The sequence below is a fragment of the Meles meles genome, chromosome 7 (assembly GCF_922984935.1).
Source record: "Meles meles chromosome 7, mMelMel3.1 paternal haplotype, whole genome shotgun sequence".
Lineage (NCBI taxonomy): Eukaryota > Metazoa > Chordata > Mammalia > Carnivora > Mustelidae > Meles > Meles meles.
Window position 1 is genome coordinate 83,104,981 of NC_060072.1, and position 25,900 is coordinate 83,130,880.

Here is a 25,900-nt window from a genome sequence, read left to right on the forward strand (position 1 = left end):
TTCAGTAACTAAGAATGAAGAATGACAGTGGTATGTGTCACAAAAGTGATAGCAGAGATACGTGGCAACCAACCTCCAAGATGGCTCCCAATGAGCCCTCCTTCTGGTATTCATGCTCCTGTATAAGCCCTTCCCATAGGCAGTAGAGCTGACTGAACTCATGTAACTGTGGCAGAAATGACAATGCGTGACTTCCAGGGTTAGGTCATAAAAGATGTTGTGGCTTCTACCTCACCCAGCCTCTTGGATTAATCATTGTCGGGGAAGACAGCATTGTGTCATGAGGATGTTCAAGGGGTCCACAGGCTGGTGGAGGAAGAACTGAAGTGACTGCTGCCAAGCAGGACCACGTGAGGTTGAATTGTCTCAGGAGCAGATTTCGAACCCTAGTCAAGCTTTTAGGTGACTGCAATTTGAACAACATTGTGACAACAAATTAGAACCTAGGCCAGAACCACTTGACTAACCTGCTCCCAAATCCCTAATCCACAGAAACTGTATGAAAAGATACCTATTTATTATTGCCATGAGCTGCTGAATTTGGGCAGTGTATTATGCCACAGCTACCAGGATCTTTTTGCTGGTTTTCCCTTGGGAATTTTGCATTTGCTTTCCCTTCTGCCTAAAACTCCATTTCTCTCAGGTAGTTTGAAGTCTCAATCTCTTATACCAGGCTTCTGCTAAAATGTCATGCTGTGCAGTTATGCACCAATGCAGCAATGGATATAGGATGTGTTTGAGCTATCCAGGAGGTAGATACAACAAGATTTAACAACTGATTGGACATGGGGGATAGCAGAGAGAGGAAGGAGTCAAAATGCTTCTCAAATTATTGGCTTGTGTAACTACACATTCATGAATTTAGGGAAATACGTTTGGGGCAGAGATGATAAATTCAGTGTTGGACCTGCTAATTTTGAAATGTCTAAGAAATAGCCAAGTGGAGATGTCCAGCATTCAAGTATATATACTATTTGCAACACAGAAGAGAGATTTGGAAATAAAGACCTTGGAATCAGGACCAGCTATCCAATTTGCAGTGCCCGTTGCAAACAAAACTTTGCAGGGTTCCTTGTTCAGTGAGCACATGAGGTCCACCAGCTGCCAGATCCCCCTCCCACCAATTTGTAGGACTGATAGACCATGCCCTGGCTGATGGTAGAGAAGTGGAGCCAGGTATCTCCCCTTCCTCATCCCCATGGACTCTAGGCTCCAAACCACATTAAAGACACAGCCTCCCAGAGGATGCTTTTACATAGGGGATGGGAAAGAGGCTCATTCCCACTGAGTCACCCATTGGGTGACAGCACTATGAAACTGCTAGTATAGGACAGGGACAGCTGCCTTCAGGCCCTGCCTCCAGCACCATGGGTGTATGAACATGACCCTGACCTTCCCTGTACCTATGCCGAGGTGTTCTTGGTCCTAGTGGTCCTGGTTTTGGGTAAGGCAAAAAGGAGTCTGGGCAAGGCTAAGAAGCTGTCCCCGAGGGCACAGAGGCAGTGCGAGGCAGGACTGTAGGAGAACCAAGCACACCTCATTGTTTCATTGAACGACACATATAAAACAAAAACTCTAAGATAATGTTATTAAGAATTTAAACTTGCAACCACAGAGCATTAATGCCCCGAGCATTAAGTGCTTCTGAGTGCTGGGCCCTCTGTAAATCAGGTGTTGATGTGCTCATGAAACTGGCCCTGTTTGAATTAGATAGTAAACTCATAAGACTGAATGAGTTCAACAGAGAAAGATGAGAAGAAAAAAAGACAGAATCAAAATCAGAGACGTACCAATATTCAAGGGCTGGGCAGAGAAAGGGCCTCCTGTGGCCAAGTGAGGGTTGTAATTCATCATAAGACCAATAAAAGAGAAAATACTTGGGCTACCACTCTGACCTGGGAAAGCTTTGCAAATCCAATAACCTGGCCACATATTATTAGGCACATTTTATTTCCCTACCTATTCATGATATAGACGATAATTTTTTAGGATCAAGGATGTGGTTCTTACATGGGCCAATTACCTTGATTATGTGTGAAGCATTTATGACTCAGTTGGAAAAAAAAATAATGTATGAGAGGAGCTACAGAAAATAAAATAGATTGAATGAAAGAATGGAATCTACTGATGATAGACTCACAGATAACAAGTAAATAATTCATTTCCCTTCTAGCAACAGTTCCCTTTACACATAAGGCCAGCAGTGTCCCTCTGCAACATTTATCAAGCAACAGAAATGTAAACTTTAAAATCTAAAAAGAATTTCAAATGACTCATGGGATCCTATTACAAAATCAACCACAAGAGTTTTCTAACTACTAATTAATTTTGAGCGAAGTCTTAAGCCATAAAAACCAGATCATTTTGTGAGATAATTGGGACAGAAAGTTGATGAGACTTAGAATTGGGGGGAGGGGTGATTTGTCTCTATAGGTGGTTTATCAGATGGCCAACAGCCCAGATTCTAGATGCTTGGGTTTGAACCCCAGCTCTGCCACTTACTTCCTATGTGTGATACTGGATTAGCTAATCATCCTGTTTCTGAGTAAAAGAATGGTAATAATTGCTAGGGTTGTTATGAGGATTACACGACTCAATGTAAAATATTTAGAACTGTGCCTAGCATATAAAAAGCACAATGTACACATTTGTTAAATGAACATTGTGATAACTGATCATGTCGCTAAAATGCCTCTGGAATTTCTAATTTAGTAGGCCCCATAAGCTTTGGGGAGGAGTTCATGAAGAGAAAACAATCTTCTTTTTTTCCTCCTCATTTTTCCTCTCTTCTTTATTCTTCGATACCCCTCTCCCACCTCCTCCTGCCCATTACAATGTATTGTTTTCTCTTTATATTAAAAACAATTCTCTCTGGGCTCCTGGGTGGCTCAGTTGGTTAAGTCTCCAACTCTTGATTTCAGCTCAGGTTTTGATCTCAGGGACATGAGTTCAAACCCTGTGTTGGGTTCCATGCTGGGTGTGGAGCCTATTTAAAAAAAAAAAACTTAAAAAAAATTGTTAAGATATTGGACATTTTCTTAAAATTAATTTCCACTTGTCTTATGTATATTTGTGGCTGTTTCCCACTTATGATTGGTCCCAATGTTTTTTCTTTCATATGGAAACTCAAAAAAACAAACAAACAAATACGTACGGGAGAATAAAATGCACGGGAGATTTACTGTCATCATAATTACGATAATTTTGGTACCTCCATGGAAAAAATATAAAAAGTTTTGATGGGAGTGCCTGGTGTCTCAGGCGTTAAGCGTCTGCTATGGAGTCAGGTCATGATCCCAGGGTCCCCGGATCCAGCCTTGCATGGGGCTTCCTGCTGAGCAGGAAGCCTGCCTCTCCCTCTCCCACTCCCCCTGCTTGTGTTCCCCCTCTGTGTCTCTGCCAAATAAATAAAATTGTTTTTAAAAAGTTTTGATGAGAAGTATAGGGCAATGAATATAACAAGGATTTCAAATATACCTGCTAAGCCCTTTTCAGGAATCAACATGAACCCAACAGCAGCTTCTTTGAAAACATTCTGCAGACACACAATCCCAGGAACTTGCAGTTCAAACTACCCTACCCCCGCCCCCGCCCCCATGAGTCTTAAAAGTAGAAATCCCTTTGTATTTGTCCTTCTGCTCCCTTCGGTCCCCGGGGAACGCATTCTTTTACTTTCTGCCTCAATTTCATTTAGTACTTTGCTTCCTCTGGTTGTTACAGTCTTTCACACTGCATGATAGTAGAGCTTACTTCTAACCATAGGGAAATTCTTTGGCTTCTTTTGCATTTTTGATACGTAGGACTAAGCTGACTCATGATCATCTTGCGACCACTCCCTGCGTGTGCTCAGGCGGGCGGGGGTAGGGGGCGCTTCTCTTGCCTTCTAACTTCCCTTTCTGCGGAAATCCTGCGGCCTTTTGTCAACACGTTTCTCGAGATCCCTCTCTTTGTCTTTTTTCGCGTATTGTTTATTATCTGCGAGTTTTGCCTCTTCTCTCTGTAATCTCCCTCTCCCCTTTCCCCCACAGAAAACACGTTCCCTCCCCTTGGGGTCAGAGTAATTGATGCTTGAAGATCCTCCATGGGCTCCACCTAGCCTTTACATACGGTTCAAACGTGCTCGCCTTCAGGGTTCTCCACCTGAGCTGTTGCGGCGTTTTCCCCCCTCTGCAGTAACACATGTCAAAGAAAGCAAGCCCCAGGACGTGTCCATATATGACCTTAGAACAGAGCGCTGCCTCGTTTGGAGGCAACGTTTGGGGAACCCTGTCCACTCCCGCCCCCGCGTGCTCTCGCCTCCCCCTTCCTGGAGGTCACTGGCTGCAGAACGCGAACGCCGACTACTCCGGCTCGCGTCCCGACTTCCTTCTGGGAGCTAATAAACCTGGGGGAAGTTTAATCATTCCGCAGCGAGCCCGGCTCTCTCACTGGGCATGCTCAGTGGCCCGGCCCCGCTCGGGTGGCGAGTGGCTGTCTTGGGCGCAGGGCTTGGGTCGGCGGCCGCTTTGGCGGGGCTTCCAGGAGTGCGGACCGGGCGCTGCAGCCCCTGAGCCGGGAACCAGACGCGCGCCGCGGTCCCCGCCCGGACGCAGGGCCCAGCCAGAGCCGCGTCGTTCCGGAACCGAGGAGCCCCCAACTTCGCGCCAAGTTCGGAACCGCCCTCCGGGGGAGCCATGCAAATGATGACCAGGGACGTTCTGCTGGAAATGGACCAGGAGGAGGAGGACGACGACGACGGGGATATCGGTGAGCGAGGGGTTCCCCGGCGTGGGCCGGCGCCGGAAGAAGTTGGGGACTGCGCGTGGGCGCCGCGCCCTCCGCGGGAGCGGCTTGCGGGAACCCTCGGCCGTTCGGAGGGGCGCGGGCGCGGGCGGCCGGGGAGAAGGGAGCCGGCGCTGCGGTCCCGGGGCCGCACTGCGGCCGCCTCGAGCCTCAGCTGCCTGCGGGCCGGCGCCCGGGTGAAGGCCGGGGAGGCGCGGGGCGCGCACGGGCTCCCGAGAACAGCGTCCGGGCGGGCCGCAGCCGCAGCCTCGGAACAGTCATGCTAGATACAGGGAGGTCTCCGCGCGCCGAAGTCTTGACCCAGAAGCAGCAACTTTTGGGTCATTTCCTCTCCCCCTCGAACCTGCTCTGGGGATTCCGGAGAGCGGCGCGGGCGGGGAGCCGGCCCCGGTTGGGAGAACAGGGGTGTGACCCACCTGCATCCGCTGTAAAGTGAAAGAAAGGATCGGCTCTGGGGAGGGAGGGTGGGGGCTGGGTGGGGCGCCCGGGGAACGGATTTGTGGCGGCGGGTGGAGGCCCGGGATCCTTTTGTCAGCAGCGGAGCCCGCAGGGGCCGTGATTGGAGGAGTAAACCCTAGTCCGGGCGGACCTCGGGACATTTCTACAAGTCCAGAGGGCCCCTGGAGCTTGGCGAGATTTGGGGGGTGGTGAGGGATGGGTGGAAGCCAAGCCTGGGTGTTACCATTTCCAGTTAGAGTTTAGAATGTTTAGAAGTTGTAGACGGAAAGGAGGGGGAGCTGTTTAAGAGTAGAACAACCATTAAAACAAACAAGAGGAGAGGGAGGAGGTGGGGAAGGGGAAAACTACTGGAGGAGAAGGGAGAACATCACTGTCAGGCAATGACACATTGGGTCCCTCCAGAAGACTGGCAATTAAATTACCCTGCTGGTCTGCTCAGAGACTCTGAGTCTGTTTCCTGCAAGCAAAATCAGTTTAAAACGTTAACAGTTCCTGCTCTTGTCCTCAAGTCCTATTTTTCTCTGATAACTTTAGAAGTAACTTAATTTTCGGAGCTAGGTGTGGTTTTTCTTTATCGTCCCCCCCCCCCAGCTGTATTGAGATACAGTTTCCGTATAACATTTTATAACTTTAAGGAGTGCTGAGTTGATACGCTTATATGTTGCAAAATGATTACCACCATAGCTTTAACCAACACCTCCATCATCTCACATAATTACCATTTCCTTCTTGTGGTGAGAACATTTAAAGTCCACACTCTCTTGGCAACTTTCAAGTACAGGATGCAGTATTAATTATAATCACTATGCTGTACCGTAGATCCCCAGAACTTGTCTTAAAACTGGAAGTTTGTGCCTTTTGACCAACACCCTCCCACCCCCATTCTCCCGTTTCTCTGAGTTCACCTCTAAGTGATTTCACCTATACTAGTAGATTTCACCTGTAAGTGATATAAGTAATTATCTTTGTCAGACTTATTTCACTTAGCATAATGTCCTTCCAGGTTCCATCCATGTTGTCCCAAATGGCAGGATTTCCTTCTTTCTCACGGCTGAATAATATTCCATTGCCCACATGCAAGGGTGAGGAAGTGGTGAGGAGGCTGGGTGGTGGTAGTGATGGTTACCCACACACACACACACCACATCTTTATTCATCTATACTTGGACAATTAAGTTATTTTTGTATCTTGGTTATTATAGGCACTGCTCATTAACATCCAAAGAACTAGATAACTTTCTTGTTGACCAGGAACAAATTGAATAGAGGGGCTTATACTTCATGATTTAGCTTTACTTTTCATTCATTTGAGAACAGTTTATTAGATGGAGGGAGCCAGTAGTATTCTTTTTTTTTGTTAGAAAACTGAAGCTCACAGGTTTATCTGCCTAGCTTTTTGTATAACTAGTTAGGATTCAAACTCAGACTTTCTGATTTTCAAGACCTGTGTGCATTATTAGTTCATTTTCCACCTGGTCACTCAGCTGTCAGATAACGTATAATGCTATTTAGCAGGCTTTACTGGTAAATCATGATTGCATAAAAATGTAAATTATAGGAGCCAACTTTTAAAAGTTATAATAAAGTAGCATAGTCTGTTTTGTAGGAATATACTTTTTAAAAAAAGGTTTATTTATTTGAGAGAGTGAGTAAGGGAGAGAGAGAAGGAGCAGGGAGAAGGGCAGAGGGAGAAGCAGACTCCCCACTGAGCAGGAAGTGGGATGTGGGGGACTTAATCCCAGGCCCTGGGATCATGACCTGAGCTGAAGGCAGATGCTTAACTGACTGTACACACCCCCCTCCCTTGTCTGTTATGGTGAGGTGTTACTGTTTATATTGAGTATTGTAAACAAATAAGGATAAAAAACCCTAATGGAAATCATAGTAAGCTAGAGACTCTGAGCTTTGTTTGTTCTGCTGTGTCATCAGATCTCAGTTTAGAAAGAAAACTACTTTGGTCTAGTCTATGTTTACCAGATGAGGCATCATAAACTTTAAGTGTGTGGCAGTACGTTCTTCTTTGTAATTACAGATGTAATTTATGTTGTTTCTATCAAGTCAAACTGTAACTGTATTTAATAAAAAGTTAAATATCTCCACCTTCACCCTTCCCTCCATAAGCTACTGATATCGATACTTTACTGTCTATAAGGGTCAATTCAACAGTTTATGTCAGGCAGTTATTATCTCAGCGGTCTTTGGTTGTTATACAAGTTCAGTTTGGGATGCACTGATTTTATTATAAGCACAAATGTTTACCATGTCAATAGAAAGTTTATGTCATTGTAAAGTAGTAAGACTTTTTTAAAGGTAAGCAGAAGTAGGCTGATGGTATATAGCCTTTAACAAAATAATTATTATAATTTCCAACTATGGGAGAGGAGGTTCTAGTGAAATGAAGATGATAATTTTAACCTGTGCCTCTTGTTTTACAATGCAGAGCTATGTTAAAGCTGTTGACTAACATATTTCTCCTAGTACTGGATTGACATTACTAATAGTTGTATAATTTAAAATCCACTCAGGTACTGAAGGTTTCTGTGTAATTCCTCTGTGAATATTAACTTTGTCATTCAGAACAGTAGAGTTATTTTTGACTTAGTTCCTGGGTAAAACATCGATCATCAGGTAATTTGCAAAAGACAAAAAGAAAACTAGATGTGGTCCCCGGTCGTAGGATATACATGTTTTATGTACATATATGGAAGTGTGCCCTGTAGTAGACTGGGACTTAGGGCCCTTCTTTTTTTTTTTTCCCCCCTACCAGTGGGTTTCTGCTTACTTTTGAAGCACTGTTCAGTGCTTTATGTGTCAAGATTGCTTCCTTGTTTGGCCTGAACCTGACCAAAGACTCAAAGATGGTAAATCTTATTATGAGCATCTTTTCCTTATTTACTTTGCTTAGGGCCACCAGAAATTGTCCCCAAAGGTTTCTAAATGAGGCAACCTGTTAGCATGAGAGCATTTTTGCAAAAGACCCTTTATTTTCTAAATCAGCTCCAATAACCAAATGCAGGTGTGACACATGGGCAGCAGGGGCAGGAAATAGGTGTCTTTTAGCCCTTTTGCACTGATGCTGGTAGATAGCATGTGTCCAGGCAGGTTTTGTGTGCCTGTTGTGCAAAAAAAAAAAAAAAAAAAGCGTTTTTGGCTGGCCTGCCTCCAGGACTCTCCCCCCCCCACCCCGCCCCATTAATCAGTGAATAAAATCCACCATTTCTCCCTGTTCATGTAGAAAATGATAGAAACATCTTTTATAGCCAAAATGTAGGTACTATAGTGTGCTGATTGATTGATTGATTGATTTTCCATTTCTGTGGGTCAGACTTTGCTGAGAGAGGTAAAGCGTTCTCAAAAAAGAAGGGAATTATCAGGAACAAGTCAGATGGTTCAGGCAAAAAGGTTTGTTTAGATGCTTGGTTGGTTGCTTTGGGTTCCCAATCTGTTTATAGTAGAATTTACTCTTTGATCTCCATAGCTGATGGTCGTCGAGTCACTGGTTGTGGGTCGGGGTAGGGGAGGGGGGCAGTTGTTGGCAGAGGCCCATTACTTATGAGTTCTGATGGTCCAGCTGTATTTTTCAGGTGTCTTTATTGGCTCCTTTTTTGATGTCACATTTTTACACAGACTTCCTGCACAATTTCTATCCCTACAAACTTTGTTTAATCACCTGAAGATCTGATCCTAGCCCCAGTTTTGCTTTATCAGTATTATCTGAGCAACCCTTCTGTGCTAGGTGCAAGATTGGGTGTGGGGCTTTACTAAAAATGAGTAAAATGCACCTCTTGGCTGCGGAGAGGTGGGGCCCAGGAACCAGCCCTTTGCAGTAAGTGCCATTACCGAGGTGAGGTGCGTACAAAGCCATGGGAGGAGGTGCGGAAGGCAGCTTCCCAGCAGAGATTGCTGGGCTGGGCTCTGGAGGACCAGGCAGATGCAGTGGCAGGGAGGGCAGAGGGAAAGTCAGGAGCTCCATGGAGTTGCCCATGGTGGAAGAGAGCAGCCACAGGCTAGGGAGGCAAGAAGGGGCCACACCATGAAGAATATTCTGTATGTTTTAAGGATTTGGTATTTGGAGGTCCTGAAAGATTTTAAGGAGTGATAGGAGCAAATTTGTGTTAAGATAAAGCTCCCTGGCAGCATGTTGGAAAGTGGGGTGGAGAGGGGAGGTGGTAGAGGTAAACCTTTCTGGTAGTCAGGTTTGGAAATGCCTGCCCTGGCCATGAGAGTAGAAAGGAGTGGTCTGAAAGTTTAGGAAAGAGGTGACCTCTCTGAGGCCGCAAGCAAACAGCTGGACTCTTGGACCTGAGCTGAGTGATTAGGTGGCAAGTGGTGGCAGCTGTGCAGGAGGGGAGACTTTTCTATAGTTCCAGCAAGTCGCACACTTTTCTCCTCTGCTTTGGCTCAGACCATTTCCCTTCCTTGCTGATACCAGACTTAGCTCCTCTGCTTTTCAGTGGCTCACTCTCTTCCAAGTCTGCCACAAACTTAGAAAGCTAGTACGGATCCTCATTGCCCAGAGTGCCCACCAGTAAACTGTCACACCCCTTATTTTTCTTTTCTACACGATTAGCATGCACTTTTTTGTTTGTTTGTTTTGTTTGTTTTTTAACATGCACTTTGTATTTTGTCTTTGTTTTTGATCATCTTTATCCCCACAGCTAGAGTGTAAATTTCTTGGGCACTGGGGACTAGGTCATTTGGGTCTTCTAGAGATCATGCAGAATATCCCGAACATTGTAGACATTCACTGCTACAATTTAAAAAAAAAATGTTCGCTTTCTCATCCTCCTTTGACATACAAGTTCCCTGAAGGCTGGTGTCTTGCATGCTTTGTGTTCCAAGCTATGCCCTTCATGCCTCGAATGGTGCTTGCTCTTTGGTAGAAGCCAAGCAGATCATTGTTGAAAGATCAAGAAGTGAACTGCTGTTTTTAAATAGTTTGATTAACATTATGCTTGGTGGCCCTCATAGAATTTTCTTCTATGTCACTTTGAGATTCCCTTGTTATCTGTTGATTGTACGTATCAGGTACTCTGCTGGGTTCCGGGGTCCTTGACCTCCTGTGCCTCACTATCTGGGAAGGAGGCAGGTACATGAATGGATAATTGCACTAGTCTGCGATTACTCCTGTAATCAAGATGTGTACCAGGGTCCTTGGTGGTACCAAGGAGAAAGCCTGTAATCTTGCCAAGGGGACTCTTCAGATACCACACCTGAACAGCCCCGGAAAGGGTCAGAAATAGACAAGTGGGGCGTGGGGGTAGGACAACGATGTGTCTTGAGTATTCCTAAATGTGATATACTTGAGTATTCCTACATGTGACAACTTTGATGCTGTCTTTATCTGCTGTGGCAAGGGGGAGATTGTCTCTACCTGTAGAATGACAGTTCAAAACAGAAAAAACCAAAGCAAACGTTCCTTAAAGCCTTTCTCTTTTGAGTGTCGTTTTGCCTCCTTTTTAAAAAATATAAACCTATTATTTTCAGTTTCAAACCCTCAGTCACAATTTATCTTCTGCGTTTTAACTTTCAAGTCAAAGAATTGCTTTCTAAAATGTTTCTCATCTCCTCTTGTAGTTCCCATTGTTCTCTAAATCTGACACAGACACAGCTCTAAAAGACTTTCACACTCACACCTCTTTCTTTTTCTCAAGTGGTTGCAATAGTAACATATATTGATTGCTGTGCACTTTTTTTTTTTAGAAACCAGTAAATTTAGACCAAAAGCTCCTGTGAAGGTTTCTGTCAGAGATACTATTTAAATTTTGACACTCTTGAAGGGCGATTATAATGCATTATTGGGAATCCCATAATCTAGCTTTAGGTTAAAAAATGGTCTTAAACTTTCAAAGTGGGTAGTTGTAGCAGGTTAGAGTAAAATGATTACATTTTAATAAAAATTTCCACTGTAGCTAATACTTTAGGTTTTCATCTGTTATCATACTTACCAGTTTGTGTTTTGTATTCTAGCTGATTCAATAAGTCTTTTTTTTTCTTAAGATTTTATTTATTTGATAGTGGGATCACAAGTAGGCAGAGAGGCAGGCAGAGACAGAGGGGGAAGAAGGCTCCCTGCTGAACATAGAGCCTGACATGGGGCTCGATCCCAGGACCCTGAGATCATGACCTGAGCTGAAGGCAGAGGCTTAACCCACTGAGCCACTCAGGCATCCCAAAGCTTACATAGTCTTAAAGGGAGAAGTGCTATGCACTCACCTTTGTACTTCACAGCCTGTGTATTGTAATGCTTTTCACATAGTAGATACTCAATAAATATTTGCTAAGGGACTGTTTTAGATTTTAATGGAAGTTTTGTATGCCGTAAGATTAAAGCTTAATCTGCTTTTGGTGTAGTATAGTCAGGGCGGGGTCTGTGCAAAAATCACCAGTTTTAGAACAGAAAAATGTTGTTTCCAATTAACTTTAACCAAGGAAATGTACTTCGACTTATTGGTAGCTCCTGTATAAAGATAGAGATGGTGAGAATTTAATGCAATCAACGGATTGTCTTACGTCATTATCATCATTGCTATTATTGCATTTCCTTTGGTTTTGCCTTGCTCTAGAATACTGCAACTAAAATTAATTAGTATCCATCCCAAGAAGCAGCCAGTTTAAAGAATACTAGATGAAAACATCAACAATAGAATAGTGTGGCTACGTACCAAAGAGTGATTCAGATACTCCTCAGCCAGAACATCAGATGGAATGTTTGCGTGGAAGACAGGTTGAGGGGTTAATGAGCAAGTTTCTCTGCTGTGGTATTTATCACTGGCCCGGCTACATGTCTGAGTTCTCACTGAAAGAGCTTGCTGCAGCAACTTACTCAGTCGCTAAAAATACGAATGAAGGAAAATGTATTCTTTTGTGAAGTCCAGCTGTGGCTTTTATATTTAATGCTTTTCATCTAGGACATTGAAACTCTACTATTTCCCACATTATTTAAAAATACAAATCCTTGAAATTGAAGGAAATAGGATACTGATCTTTAAAATTATCTTTTTTATAATTTTAATTTTAACTTTGGCAGAACTTCAGCCCTAGGTCAGTCATGCAAATAGATGTTCTTTCACAAAGTGCAATTAGGTGGATTATAGGCTTGTTTATAAAGCTTGTTTTACATAAACTAAGATTGTGTTGACATAATTGAATTTTTTATGATTTTTCCAGACATTCTACCTAGATATTTGAAAGATAATCTTTGGCTTGGCACAAACAAAATGATGGCTAAACCTTTCTCTGGTGTCACCTAGACACAGCTTTAAGCATTTTTTTTGTTTGTTTTTTCTGATTTGTGCTTAGTTTTTAAGAAAAATGATCCCCCACTAAATTGTAAGCAAACATTATACACCCTTCTCATGTATAAAACTCAGACTTTTAACATTATTTTATTTTTTAAAGATTTTATTTATCTATTTGACAGAGCTCACAAGTAGGTAGAGAGGCAGGCAGAGAGAGAGGAGGAAGCAGGATCCCTGCTGAGCAGAGAGCCCGATGGGGGGGGAGGGGCTTAATCCCAAGACCCTGGGACCATGACTGGAGTGGAAGGCAGAGGCTTTAACCCACTGAGCCACCCAGGAGCCCCTTACCATTATTTTAAAAGTTTGCTTATATAATGATTTGAAACAGTTGCATTAATTTTTGTATTGTTTTATTTCTTTCTGCTGTTACTTATTAAATAAACAAGCCCTGGATGCTAAGTTTGTGTAAAAGATAGGATCCCCTTTCTTAAAAAAAAGATAAGCAAAACCCACCATTGTTTCTAAGTGAGACAAGTAATAAGAAAACTGTGTAAATTCATTGGTCAGAGATGCCACCTAGGAAAATAGGAGATTTTAAGGAGGGAGGGTGGAAGGTGAATCCCTGATGAGGAGGTTGGGAGGACAGACTACGGGAAGGCAATGTTGACGCAGAGCAGGGCCAAGGGAATGGCCGGCCGTCAGAAGACCCGAGTTTGTGGTTGGCTTTGACATTGAGAATCTGTTACCTGAGGCAAGTTGCTTGGCTCCTCTGAACCTGTTTCTTCAGCCCGGTAGGGTTGCTAGGAAGATGTGAAGTGTCTGTTTAGTGCCATGTGGGGCCTTTCACTCAATGTTCTGCAAGTGGCAGTTACAGTGTCACCTCCTAATGAATTCATGTATTTACATGCTACTTTTTTCATTTTTTTTTTTTTAAAAGATCTCACCTCATTTTATTTTAATTCCAGCCTAAGAAGTGGTTACTCTTGGGGCACCTGGGTGGCTCAGTCGGTTAAGTGTCTGCCTTCGGCTCAGGTCATGCTCCCAGGGTCCTGGGATCAAGCCCCGCATCGGGCTCCCTGCTCAGTGGAGAGCCTGCTTCTCCTTCTCCCACTGCCTGCTGCTCTGCCTACTTGGTGCTTTCTCTCTCTCTCTGTCAGATAAATAAAATCTTTTAAAAAGTGGCTACTCTTGGGGTGCCTGGGTGGCTCGGTGGGTTAAAGCATCTGCCTTCGGCTCAGGTCATGATCCCGGGGTCCTGGGATCGGGCCCCACATCGGTCTCTCTGCTCCGCGGGGAGCCTGCTTCCTCCTCTCTCTCTTCCTGCCTCTCTGCCTAGTTGTGACCTCTGTCAAATTAAAAAAAAAAAAAAAAGTGGCTGCTCTTCACCTCTGTGATCTCTCAGTCCTCCCTTCTAAACACTGGCTCTGCGTTTGTGCTGCTCATGTCATATTGTCTGTGCAGAAGCTGCCCACTAAGTGTCAGGTTAAGGATGACCGTGATAGCAGCTGTGCTGCAGACACAGGTGCCTAAAGATAAAGGGGTCGAAGAATAGCATGTGCTTTCTGCAAAGAGATAATTATTGTGTGCCCCCTCCCCCATCTTCAAGCAGACTGACAATGTTTCCCAAATTCCAGGAAACCTATTTCAGGAGGAAACTCTTTCAAGGAATCTTAGCAAAAGATCCCAAGGGCTGATACTTTGTGGGCTCCCAGTGAATGGCTCGTAAATGTAGGAATGTTTTTTCCATCAGTAGTACCTGTAGTTTACCCTTTTGCTCAATTGCTGTCAGGCACTTCTTGCCAAAGTGTGTGTGCTCCCATGTGTCATCAGATAATTGTATGTACAAGACATGAGGAAGGAGACATTTAAGTAAGAAGTAAATCGTTTTTATTAAGAATTGAATATCGTGGGAGAATAGGGGAGAGGAAGATCAATGATGAGATTTTTAGTGGTCAGGGTTCTCCCTGATTCCACTGTAACTCCTGAAATTGGAAACATGGAAGATCGTTCAGAGATGTTTGCCCTTCACTGGAGGGAGGGCGGGGTGGTGGTCTGTGGTGGGCATGATCATTGACCTGACGTTAAAAACCCATTTGGCTTTACATTGCCCACATTCTAGTTCTTGACCATTGTGTGTGCAGGCAGTCACTTTCGGCCTCTCATTCTCTAAACATCTTCAGAATTGGAAATGACCTTTTTTTTTTTTTTTTAAGATTTTATTTATTTGACAGAGATCACAAGTACGCAGAGAGGCAGGTAGAGAGAGAGGAAGAGAAGCAAGCTTCCTGCTGAGCAGAGAGCCCGATGCGGGGCTCGATCCCAGGACCCTGGGACCAGGACCTGAGCCGAAGGCAGAGGCTTTAACCCACTGAGCCACTCAGGCACCCCGTGGAAATGACCTTGTATCTTGGAGAGAGGACCTCCCAGCCACCTTGTTACTGGAGCACACCCCAACTCCATTCTTGCATCTACATCCATGTGGGTCTGAAGGGAAGGAGACACCAGGGCCTTAGCTCCCTGTCTGAGGGATCCACTCTCTCCCTCGAAGCCCTGGATGAGTGTAGGTATTAGGGATCAGGTGAAAATGCTCTTTTCTTGAGGTTTGGATCTGCATGTGAAAATCGGAATTTGATGAGAGATATTTATACCAGAGATTAAAAGAAAAGCATGACTTCTCCTTGTGTTAAAAGATTATTTCCACCTTTGTTATAGCTAACCTTGCCTTACCTTGGCCAGGAATGTGGACTGGCATCCTGTAGTGTATCAGGAAGAAATGGGGCTCTCTGTTGGCCTGTGGCCCTTTTTATTTATCCCCTGTTGGCTCCTCAGTTGCCCATCATTCTCCTCAGAGTTCTTTATCTGACCTCTGTCCCAGTGTTCTCCTCAGACAAATTGCCCGAGGTCGAGACTACCACTGCTTACACTTCAGTTTTAGACAGATGTGATTCAAATTCTAGCCCACACATTCACTAGCTGTGTGACCTTGAGTGAGTAACAGAGCTTTCTTCCCCTCCTCTCTAAAACAGAGCTGATATTAGAACCTACTTCAAGCATGACTGTAGCAGTGATGTCATTAAAAAAAAAAAAAAAAAGTCTTGCTTTGCAGGGTTGTGGTACCTGATACACTGAAAACCCTCTATAATTAGAAGCTAATGTTGATATTCTGGGTAGCAATTTTTACGTCTATCTCAGCCCAGATTTGTCTCTTTTGTTTTTCACTAGAGGTTTTGCCTTTCTCCCAAGGCTGTACCTTCCATGTATTAGCTCACTGTTAGTCTTTGTCTTTTTCATTAAACTGTGAGTACCTTGAGGAGATCTGTCACCTCACTGAGCAGCATAGGGCTTGGCACATGGTAGGAGATCAATACATGCTTACTGAGTGAGTAAATGGATGCGAGATTTTGATCATTGAAGTACTATGGGAGACTGGGAAGATAGGCCTTTGTGTATAGATCAGCCCTCGAGTAGGTTTTTATAACTCTGGAGCCTTGGTTTCCATATCAGAAAAATGTTGTAGACGTAATATAGAAAGGGTAATGATACTTTATGGAATTGTTACAAGGTTTAATAATATTAATAAATAAAAGGACAAGGGACAGTTCCTGGCACATAATAGGCCAACAAACAATGGAGTCATTTATAGAAAAACCAAGCATAGAAAATACAGTATAATTGACTAGTGTAACTTAAGTTAGATTTTCTAGTAGATATATTTCACAACAGTATCATCCTTTGGAATATACATAATTTTAGTAAGGTAAGAGAATATGCTATAAAGATTCATAATGAAACTTAAATGATACTTTGCTAGATTTTACAGTAAAGAAAACACAAAAGAAAGGGCATTTCTTAATTTGGCAAATTTAAGACTTTCAAAGTATCTTCTGTTAAAGTCTAAAGAGTAGTGTTCTTGATATTGATCCTGTGAAATTTTAATAAAGTAAACTTTTAACATAATACGCATTTTTTAAAAAAGATTTGTTTATTTTTTTATTAAAAGATTTTATTTTGTTGAGAGAGAGGGAACGAACAGGGGAGAGGCAGAGGGAGAGTGAGAAGCAGACGCCCCGCTGAGCAGGGACCCTGACACTGGCTCCATCCCAGGACCCTGGGATCATCACCTGAGCCAAAGGCAGAGGCTTAACAGACTGAGCCACCCAGGCACCCCAGGAAGATTTATTTATTTCAGGGAGGGAGAGTGTGTGTGTGTGCATGAATGAGTAGGAGGAGCAGAGAGAGAGAGAGAAGCAGACAGGGAGCTCAGTCCCATAACACAGATCATGATCTGAGCTGAAATCAAGAGTTGGATACTTAACTAACGGAGCCACCCAGGTGCCCCTAAAATACGCAGTTTTAAAATAAACATGTAATATTTAGTTATCATTTGAATGGTCCGTTATTTTAAATGGAAAAATTCAGACATGTCTCATTTGCTCCAAGAGCTAAAATTTCTCTTCATTAAGTATTACTGAAAAGTTTGAAGTCAGATAAAACCTGTTAAAAGCCAAGGATAGGATACAGAGCAAAATGATAAAACTGAAGACAAGAGCCCACAAAGAAATCATTACCTTTGTGGCTTGAGTTGTTTTGAATTTAGTGATGTAAAAATAAAATAATCTCAACCTAATTTGCAAAAATGGGTACATGAAATGACATGTTTCATTTTGTGTGTTTGAGGTTTGAGACTGATTCGCCTGGACCCAGTTGTTAGAACTTAAAACACTGCTAGGCCCCTCTAGTAGCATCAGCCATAAGAAAAGTTAGTCATCCCATTCCATCTGGGTAGATCAAAGCAAAATGAAAAGAGGAAGGCTGTTCTTATCTCTAAGGAGAGTTAAAATGATTTGCTTTATAGTTAAGTGTTTGTAGAAGGGACTCTGCAACAAATGTGAACATTTCATCTTTTGGTTACTGCACTTAGACTTGCAGTTCTTGTCTGTGGATTTCAACCTATAGTCCAGACTGTCAGACTGTCTCCTAGTTCCTCCCTCCATTTACGTAGCATTACCTATGGCGTGCGTGCTTCTATAACAAGCACGTCGCAGCTTACAAATCACAGAGCAGATGTGAGCATTGCTAACAGGCCTTGTCATCTGCTCTAAGGGTGAGCAACGCAGTAAATGGCTTTTGAGCAATGGGGTAATCATGGTTTTCCTGAGAATTACAGTTGCCTAAACTGTGGCTAGCGGCTTGTTCATACTCCAAGATACTTATTTTGAAGAGTTCGGTCACAGTCTTGACTAAGTTATTTGGCACACACACAAAAATCCCTTTGGAAGCTGATTGTGGAATTTGCTACTAGTGGCCTTCATAAATCAGAACTGTTGCTCTTTTAAAAAGACGTGTGCTTAGGGATGCCTGGGTGGCTCATTTAGTTAAGCATCTGACTCTTGATTTCAGCTCAGGTAATAATCTCAGGATGATGAGAGATCAAGCCCAGTGTCGGGCTCTATGTGGAGAGTGGAGCCTGCTTGGGATTCTCTCTCTGCCTCTCCCTCAACACCCAGCCTCCCGCTCCCATGCTTGCTCAGGATTTCTCTCTCTCTCTCTGTGTCTCTCAAAAGATGTGCATAGAGATTTTACTGAACTCAGAGCACTGAATTAATGTCCTTTGACAGTCTTTACTGAAGACCTCTTTTGGGTCATGTACTATTTAAGATCTGAGGATAGAGAACCAGAGAGAATTCCAGCTTTAGTGAAGCTTGTTTTCTAATAAGTGATAACCTAGGGGCACCTGGGGAGCTCAGATGGTTAGGCATCTGCCTTCAGCTCAGGTCTTGATCTTTAGGTCCTGGGATCCAGCCCCATGTCAGGTTCCCGGCTCAGTGGGGAGTCAGCTTCTCCCTCTCCCTCTGCCTCTCCCCCTGCTCATGCTCTTTCTATCTTTCTGTCTCAAATGAATAAATAAAATCTTTTTTTTTTTTTAAGATTTTTATTTACTTATTTGACAGAAATCACAAGTAGGCAGAAGTAGGCAGAGAGGCAGGCAGAGAGAGAGGGAGAAGCAGGCTCCCTACCGAGCAGAGAGCCCGATGTGGGGCTCCATCCCAGGACCCTGGGATCATGACCTGAGCCGGAGGCAGATGCTTAACCCACTGAGCCACCTAGGTACCACATGAATAAATAAAATCTTAAAAAAAAAAAAAAAAGTGATAAAGTAAAAACCAAAAGCACATGCAGAAATCCATTCATTTACCAAATGTCTATTCAGCACCTCCTACGTGCCGGGCCTTGTGTTCTGTGCTAGGAATTCAGCCCTACATGAGGCAGCAGTGGCCTCTGCCCTCAACGAGGAGGCTGACTGGCAGGCAAGACAAACATGCCAACATTACCAGCAAATTATATGTAAAGACTGTGGAAGAAAGAGACTGACCCAGGAGAGTACAGCTGAGAACAGAACTTGGGCATTTCCACAGCAGTTCAAGGAGGTGGACCCTCGCTGGAGGATGGCTGACAAGTGCAGCTGTTATTTTCATAATTCTAAAAATAACACGGCCTTAGAGTGTCATCTTTAAAAAGTAGGTCTGTGAGAAGGCTCAAGACATACATTAGATTCATGAGTAAAGAACCACGGTTGTGTTCTGATTCGCGATTCCGGTTGTGCTGTGCTGGGCCAGCCCTCCACGAGGAGGATTTGTTTATTTGGATTTCTGCAACTGTTAGTGCACTCAGGAAAGTGAGCCATTAGCTCCGTCTATACGGTGCTGTGCCCTTTATTTCTTGGTAGGTTGGCCAAACTGTTAGCACTGGGTTGGAAAGCCACGGAAGCCGGTAGGTGGCCCCCAGCTCCCTTAATTCTTCCTTTGTAGCCCAGTGTAGCATAATACTCTCCCTTCCATCAGTTAGAGATGGTAGTTTCCATCTCCGTGCAGTTTCCTGCTGTTCACAGAGGAGGAGGAGAGAAGTAAGGAGCGGGTATATCTTGTCCCTGTGGTCCACCTTTTCCTCTTTTGACCTGAATGGAGCAGGGAGTTAGCAAAGGGCTCCCTGGGTTTTCAGCAGGAAACGGGCTCTCCACTCTTTCTGCCCTGCTTTGCTAAGGGACATGACTTGCTGGAAGTGACGGACACCACAGGAACCCTGGTATGCTCCCTCAAGGACTTTCCTCTTGAGAAACCCCAGTGCTAGAGAATCACACTCTAGAAGTCCTTACTAGCCAAAGTACCCTGGTAATGGAGTCATCATGAAGATGGCAAATTAAAACTTGTTTTTAGTTGCTACTGCAGGAAGAAATGGATGCAAATTCTATTTTCATTTACTATTCGTATACTATATTCATTTACTATTAAAAAAATCCTGTTTCTGGGGCACCTGGGTGGCTCAGTGGGTTAAGCCTTTGCCTTCGGCTCAGGTCACAATCTCAGGGTCCTGGGATCGAGCCAGGTATCGGGCTCTGTGCTCAGCAGGGAGCCTCCTCCCAGCCCCCCCCCCCCGCCCCCGCCCTCTGCCTGCCTCTCTGCCAACTTGTGATCTCTCTCTCTTCTCTCTCTGTCAAATAAATAAGTAAAAATATTAAAAAAAAAATTCCCGTTTCCTTTCTGTGTTGGGCTCTTTCATACTTGACTGAAATCCAGCAAGGAATGGGATTATATTATTATTAAACTTACTGTTTTATCCGTTGCAGCTCCTTCCTTTCAAACTGGGAATATTTTCTTTATAAAGACCTTTGTCATCAAGTGTAAGAGATGCTACCAATAACCCTTTGCCATGGTTTCACCTGAGCCATCCATTCTTAGTAATGTTTATTTAGTCCTGGGGTATTTTTTAACATTTAAAAAGCGTGTTTTACATACAGTAAAATGCAAAGTTAGCTGTTCAGTTTGCTAACTTTTGACAAATTTTATAATTATCCCCCAAAACAAAATAGAGGACACTTGCATTACTCTTTCAAGTTATGCTTTTCTCCCCCAGTGCAGGTGACCGCTGAATGACTTCCATGGTACACTGGTTGGCCTGTTCTTGAGCTGCCTGTAGGTGGAAGCCAGTAGAATGTGGTGTTCTGTGTGCCTGGCTTCTCAGCCTTATTTTTGGAGATCCGTCCACATTGTTTTGGGTCTCAGTTGCAGTTCGGTATATTTTATATATAAGAATAGCTGGAAAAATATTTTGATTTAAATTGTGAAATAGTACATCTCTCCAAGATAGCAGCCTGATCATACTTAGCCTTTTAATTATTTTTACTTTAATGTCAAGTATTTTTTTGGTCTTAGTTATTTTTGTAACCCCTTTAGCAGTTCACATGATGCCTTGCCTGTAATAGGAAATCAGCAAATGTTGTCTTCAGATGGAAGGGAATGTGTGAGGAAAAGTAACTCCTGTCTCATTTTAGAGAAATTCAGGTTTCAGTTGCCGTGCTGTGATTGCGTACCATGACTGCCCGTTCATTTGGAGCGTTAGCCCACTGACGATTTTACTGGTGATCGGGATACCTGCCTGAAGTGGACTATTTGTGGATTCTTTCCTTGCAGTTCAAGCATAATCATTTATTTTTCCAAATAGGAAAATTTACTTTTCCAAAAAGGTCAACTCTTATTGATTTTTTTTTTTTTTTTACAATGGTTAAAAATATTCTAAACAGATAGTGTGGGCCTCATTTGGTAACTGAAGAGCTCTGAGAACAAAAAAGTAAGGGGGACCTATCCAAAATGAAGGAGGGATTCAGCGTCAGTGCACATTATTAGGTTCCAAAATATTTGTTCAAGCGCGTGTGTTCCAAGTTCCCAGAGAAGTGACGGACGCTGACGTTATTTCCCTTAAGGATGACTCATGATTTCTTGAGTCTGGTTCCACTGTTAGTCATCTTCAGGGGCTGGGTTAAAGCAGACTTTCATTCCAGGCTTCACAGACCCCCCTCCCCAACCTCCAACCCCCAGCCCCCACCCACCCTTGATTCCTATCTCCTGGCTCAGCTACACAGCAGTCTCTGCAACCAATTCTGGCTCCAGGCAAGAAGGATTTTAAACTTCAGCACTTAGCAGCAGTCCAGCATTAACCTTGTGTTTGTGTTTCAGGTTTAATCATTTGGCCCATCGTTTTCTTTTTCTCCCCCAGTTGCCCAGACTCCTTTCTTAGGTCCCATCTTACTCAGCAATGCCTTCTAATTGGCCTCCTGCCCTTGGTGTGAAGTCTTCCCCTGGGGGGTGCTCCCCCGTCCCTGCTTGCCACAGACCCTGATAATGGCATCCCCGTGTCCCCAGATTTAGTAACACGAGCTCTGCGACCAGTTTCTTCTTTAGCTGCTATACTGGTGGCACCTTCAGTCTTGGACCCTGAATTGTGATCAAAGCGCTGTACTGATTTTCAGGCAACTAACTTAGTCATGGCGTCCTGGCTGCTGTAAGTGGGGCTGTGAATAAGAGTGGGATACAGTTTCCTGCGGGAAGAGAGGAGACTTCAGTTCAACCTGACACCCAAGAAAGATCAAGTGTTTACTGGAATGTGGGGAAACCACCTCCTGAGCGGTAGAAATCAGGGCCTCACAGGAAACAATTCTATTCAAAAGCAGTGGTGGTGTTGTCCTCCTGTGTCCGGTGTTGTGCTGCCCCACCCCCTCCCGTTGCTGGGGAGTGACCTAGTTGAGCAGGAGGGTATCTGAGCAAAGCTGGCACTCAGCAAGGAGTGCTGATGACTGGAGGTGTCTGGTCTTCACTGTGGAAAATGGATATTTTCTTCATCTTGTGCATATACTTAAAATGTCCCCTAGTTGAAAATTTCTAATATTTGAAAATGTACTGGGAATCTCACAAGTTGAGAACCTTTTTTGAGTGCCTTTTTCCTTCTCTTGCTGCCACTGATGTGTTCCCGAACTAGCCTGCCCGTCTCTCTCCACCTTTCTTGGTTACCGCATCCTCTCCCAGGTGGCCATCCTCCTGGCTCCTGCGGATTTATTCCCCAGCACTTGCCCATAAGGCAGACTTCACTCCCCGCCCCAGGCAGGCAGGCTCCAAACTGAAGATCTTCACCGAAGGTCCCCTTCTGGCTCTCACCAGGTCAGCCTGTCTTTGGAAATGAAAGGCTTTGTACGAAGGGAAGAGGGATCTCGTCTGCCTTCAGAGAGGGAAATTAGTTCTAGGTGAACACACAGCCAAAACAGGCCTAACCTTGTTTTGACAGAACCTAGACATGGGTTTAAATTAAGAAGAAAAAAGCGGTAAATGCTGTGACTAGGTCAACCGTAGGGCTTCTTGGGCAACAAGAGCTGGTGTGTGCTGCTGCCATTTGCTTTATTAAGCTTTAGGAGCTTCTCAAAATGGATTGAGAAAGGCTCCCTTCTGAATTTTTTACTTTATTAAACAAGGTTACAATGTTTCATGTGCCTTTCAAAAAACTCGGTTGTGACTTCTGACTTAATCAGCAGCTTTGTAGAAAAGTATATATGAATCAATATTTTTCAAGTATATGTAGAAAATCCATTACTGGTGACTTCTGTACACCGTGTTAATTTATTTGTCCACTAGGAGTGAGAAATAATTTAAATAATAAAATAATTGTGATAAATTGCTTTGTAATGTTTTAAAGCCCAAGTGCATTTGTACTAGGCTTTAAACATAGCCTACATAGGAGTATGTAAACATAGTGTGCATAGGAGTCACCTCAACCAAGCATTCTGAACTCTTAAAACCACCACTTTCTTAGGGTCATCCAGCATGACTACCTGGAATAAAGCATTTAACTTTTTATTTTTTTCAAAGATTTTAATTATTTGTCAGCAGGAGACAGGGTGGGGAGAGAGATTATAAACCGATCCCTACAATTGCTGTTTGTGGACATTAAGTTGCAGAGATTGTGGAAGTTACATTCACTGCGTAAATGACTATGGGGAGTGTGCACATTTCTGTTGAACTTTTATATTGTTACCTTCTAAAACCAAAATGGCAGTGAAGTTTATCTGTCAGTTCAGTGTACTGAAATGTAGTGTTGGGGTGCCTGGGTGGCTCAGTGGGTTAAGCCTCTGCCTTCTGCTCAGGTCATGATCTCAGGGTCCTGGGATCGAGCCCCGCATCGGGCTCTCTGCTCAGTAGGGAACCGGCTTCCCACCCCCCTGCGCCTGCCTCTCTGCCTACTTGTGATCTCTTTCTCTCTCTGTCAAATAAATAAATAAATAAAATCTTAAAAAAAAAAAAGAAATGTAGTGTTTAATATTCATAATAATCTAATAGTTTTCTGTTTGCTTTTCTTAGTGTAAAAATTAGAGACATCAGATATATTCTATTGCTCTGTCTTAACAAAAAACTCCTGATTTTGGGGGGGCCCTCATTGGGTCAGTGGTGGTAGTGGCTCTTTCTAGACAAGTTATGGCTAAATCTGCTCTTTTACCTTTTTAAATTTTTTTGTGAAAAACATGAATGTTATTCAAATATTTCTCTGGTATAAAGCAATAGAAAAGGCTGGTTGGGAAGGGTTTCTGATGTTAAAATAACTGAATTAAAATATTTACTCTGCTACTTACTGGTTGTGCAACCTTCAGTAAGTTGTTGAATCTCAGCCATTTTTTTCTTATTATGAAGATAAAATGAGATAATGTACTTAAAGGACTTAGTACAGTGCCTGGGACTAGTAGCTATATTAGCCAAGTTCTGCAAATCTTATGATTTCAAATAAAATTATTATAATATGCACAAGAACTTAATTACAGAATTCATGAATGGGCCCATGGCTAATTACTATGCCTATAGAATGAATCTGTTCATTCTGTTTTGCATAGATTCTCTTGGGTAGGATTCCAGAAGTTAGATTGACATTTTAGTCAAGAAAACCAAGAATATTATTAAGTTGACAGAGATAGCATATGGTACATTAATATTACTAATAAGCATTACTTGTGTTACTGAATTCGGTCTGAAAATATCAAGAGGGAAATTAGCTTAAAGCACTGAATTTCCAAGTCTGTCTGAGTGTAAGTACACAGTACGTCTTTAATTGATTTTATTCCTCAGGTGACTTTATTCAGTTTATTCTGGGGCTCAATTTTCATAATTTTATAGTATGAATGAATAAAAATGAATATAGTCATTTACATTTTGTAATAAATAGTTCCGATCAGAATTGTTGGATCAGTGACATTCTTCAGAGCCAAGACTGAAACCTATTGAAAATTTACTTTGTGGTTTTTGGTTTTCTTGCACTTTCCAGTGTAATCCTTTCTGAGTTCTTCAGGGTTTTTTTAACCTGGGTCAATATGATGCCTGAAATACTTCTACACTTGGGAATTGAAGTCAAAATAAACATTGCTGAGGAAAAAGTAATGGGACCCATGTTGCTGGGCTTTGAAAAAGAAAGCTGACTAGTAGACTCTAATAATGTAGAGAGTCCAGCTGTGGAAAAGGGGAGAGAGAGAATCTTAGTGGATTTAGGGAATTCATTTTTATAATTAACCTAATGGTATAGTTGTTAAACACTTATTGAGGTCCAAATACAGACTTTTTCCTAAGCATGTTTAAAAATAGACAAGACAGGGGCACCTGGGTGGCTCAGTGGGTTAAAGCCTCTGCCTTCGGCTCGGGTCATGATCTCAGGGTCCTGGGATCGAGTCCCACATCGGGCTCTCCGCTCAGCGGAAAGCCTGTTTCCTCCTGTCTCTGCCTGCTCTCTGCGTACTTGGGATCTCTGTCAAATAAATAAATAAAAATCTTAAAAAAAAATAGACAAGACGATTGGTCTGACTTCAATATAGTGCTGCTTCAAACAGGGGTAAACCAGATGGCTTCATGTGGGTCAGTTCTATCCTATTTTCTAATGAAATCCATTAACCTAGGATTTAAATGTCTGTTATATGCCGATCAGTTTAAAAACTGAGAGGGTGCCTAAAAAAGAATAACCAATAGTAAGTGGCTATAGGTTACATTTGATAGTTATAATGATGCAATTAAGCAGGTGCTATTATAATAACCACTTTATGGATGATAAAATCGAGAGTCAGAAAAGTTAGGTAATTCGCTGTAGCCACACAGCAAATGACCAACGCAGGCAGGATCGAAACTTTGACTCAAACGTTAAGCTGATTCCTAGACAATCTAGTTATGGGTACAAACATGAGAAAATAAGAACAGTGTAAATACTTGATTAATCTACTGGGGGATTATGACTCTTACTTCATAATCTGTAGAATCTCACTGCCATTACTTCTGTTTCGTCTACTCAAAGATTCTCCCTAGGTGGAAAGCTGATCTAGATATGACAGTAGTCCTTAGTGTTAATGGAGGGGAAAAAGTTTGATAAATACTGGGGTCCATCAGGCTCCATGCTCAGCAGGGAGTGTCCTTGAAGATTCTCTCCCTCTGCCACTCTACCCCCTTTCTCTCTCTCTCAAATAAATATATCTTTAAAAAAACAAAACAAAACAACAACAACAACAAAAAAGCAACCTTTCACCAAGTAGTAAGGCTGAATTTTCTTTTGTGTCTTCAGGGAATATACAT

The 25,900-nt window shown here is 43.0% G+C and overlaps 1 protein-coding gene across 2 annotated transcripts in view; it reads left to right on the forward strand.

The window, feature by feature from the left end:
• Positions 1–4,333: 4,333 nt before the first annotated feature.
• ANO6 (anoctamin 6) overlaps positions 4,334–25,900 on the forward strand; it is a 185,427-nt gene continuing 163,860 nt past the window's right edge. The window contains exon 1 of one of the 2 annotated variants that reach the window (XM_046010920.1): positions 4,334–4,746. In XM_046010920.1, the coding sequence (XP_045866876.1) occupies positions 4,674–4,746 (73 nt within the window). In that variant the 5' untranslated portion in view covers positions 4,334–4,673. The remainder of the gene's footprint in view (positions 4,747–25,900) is intronic. The other variant, XM_046010921.1, reaches the window with a different exon arrangement.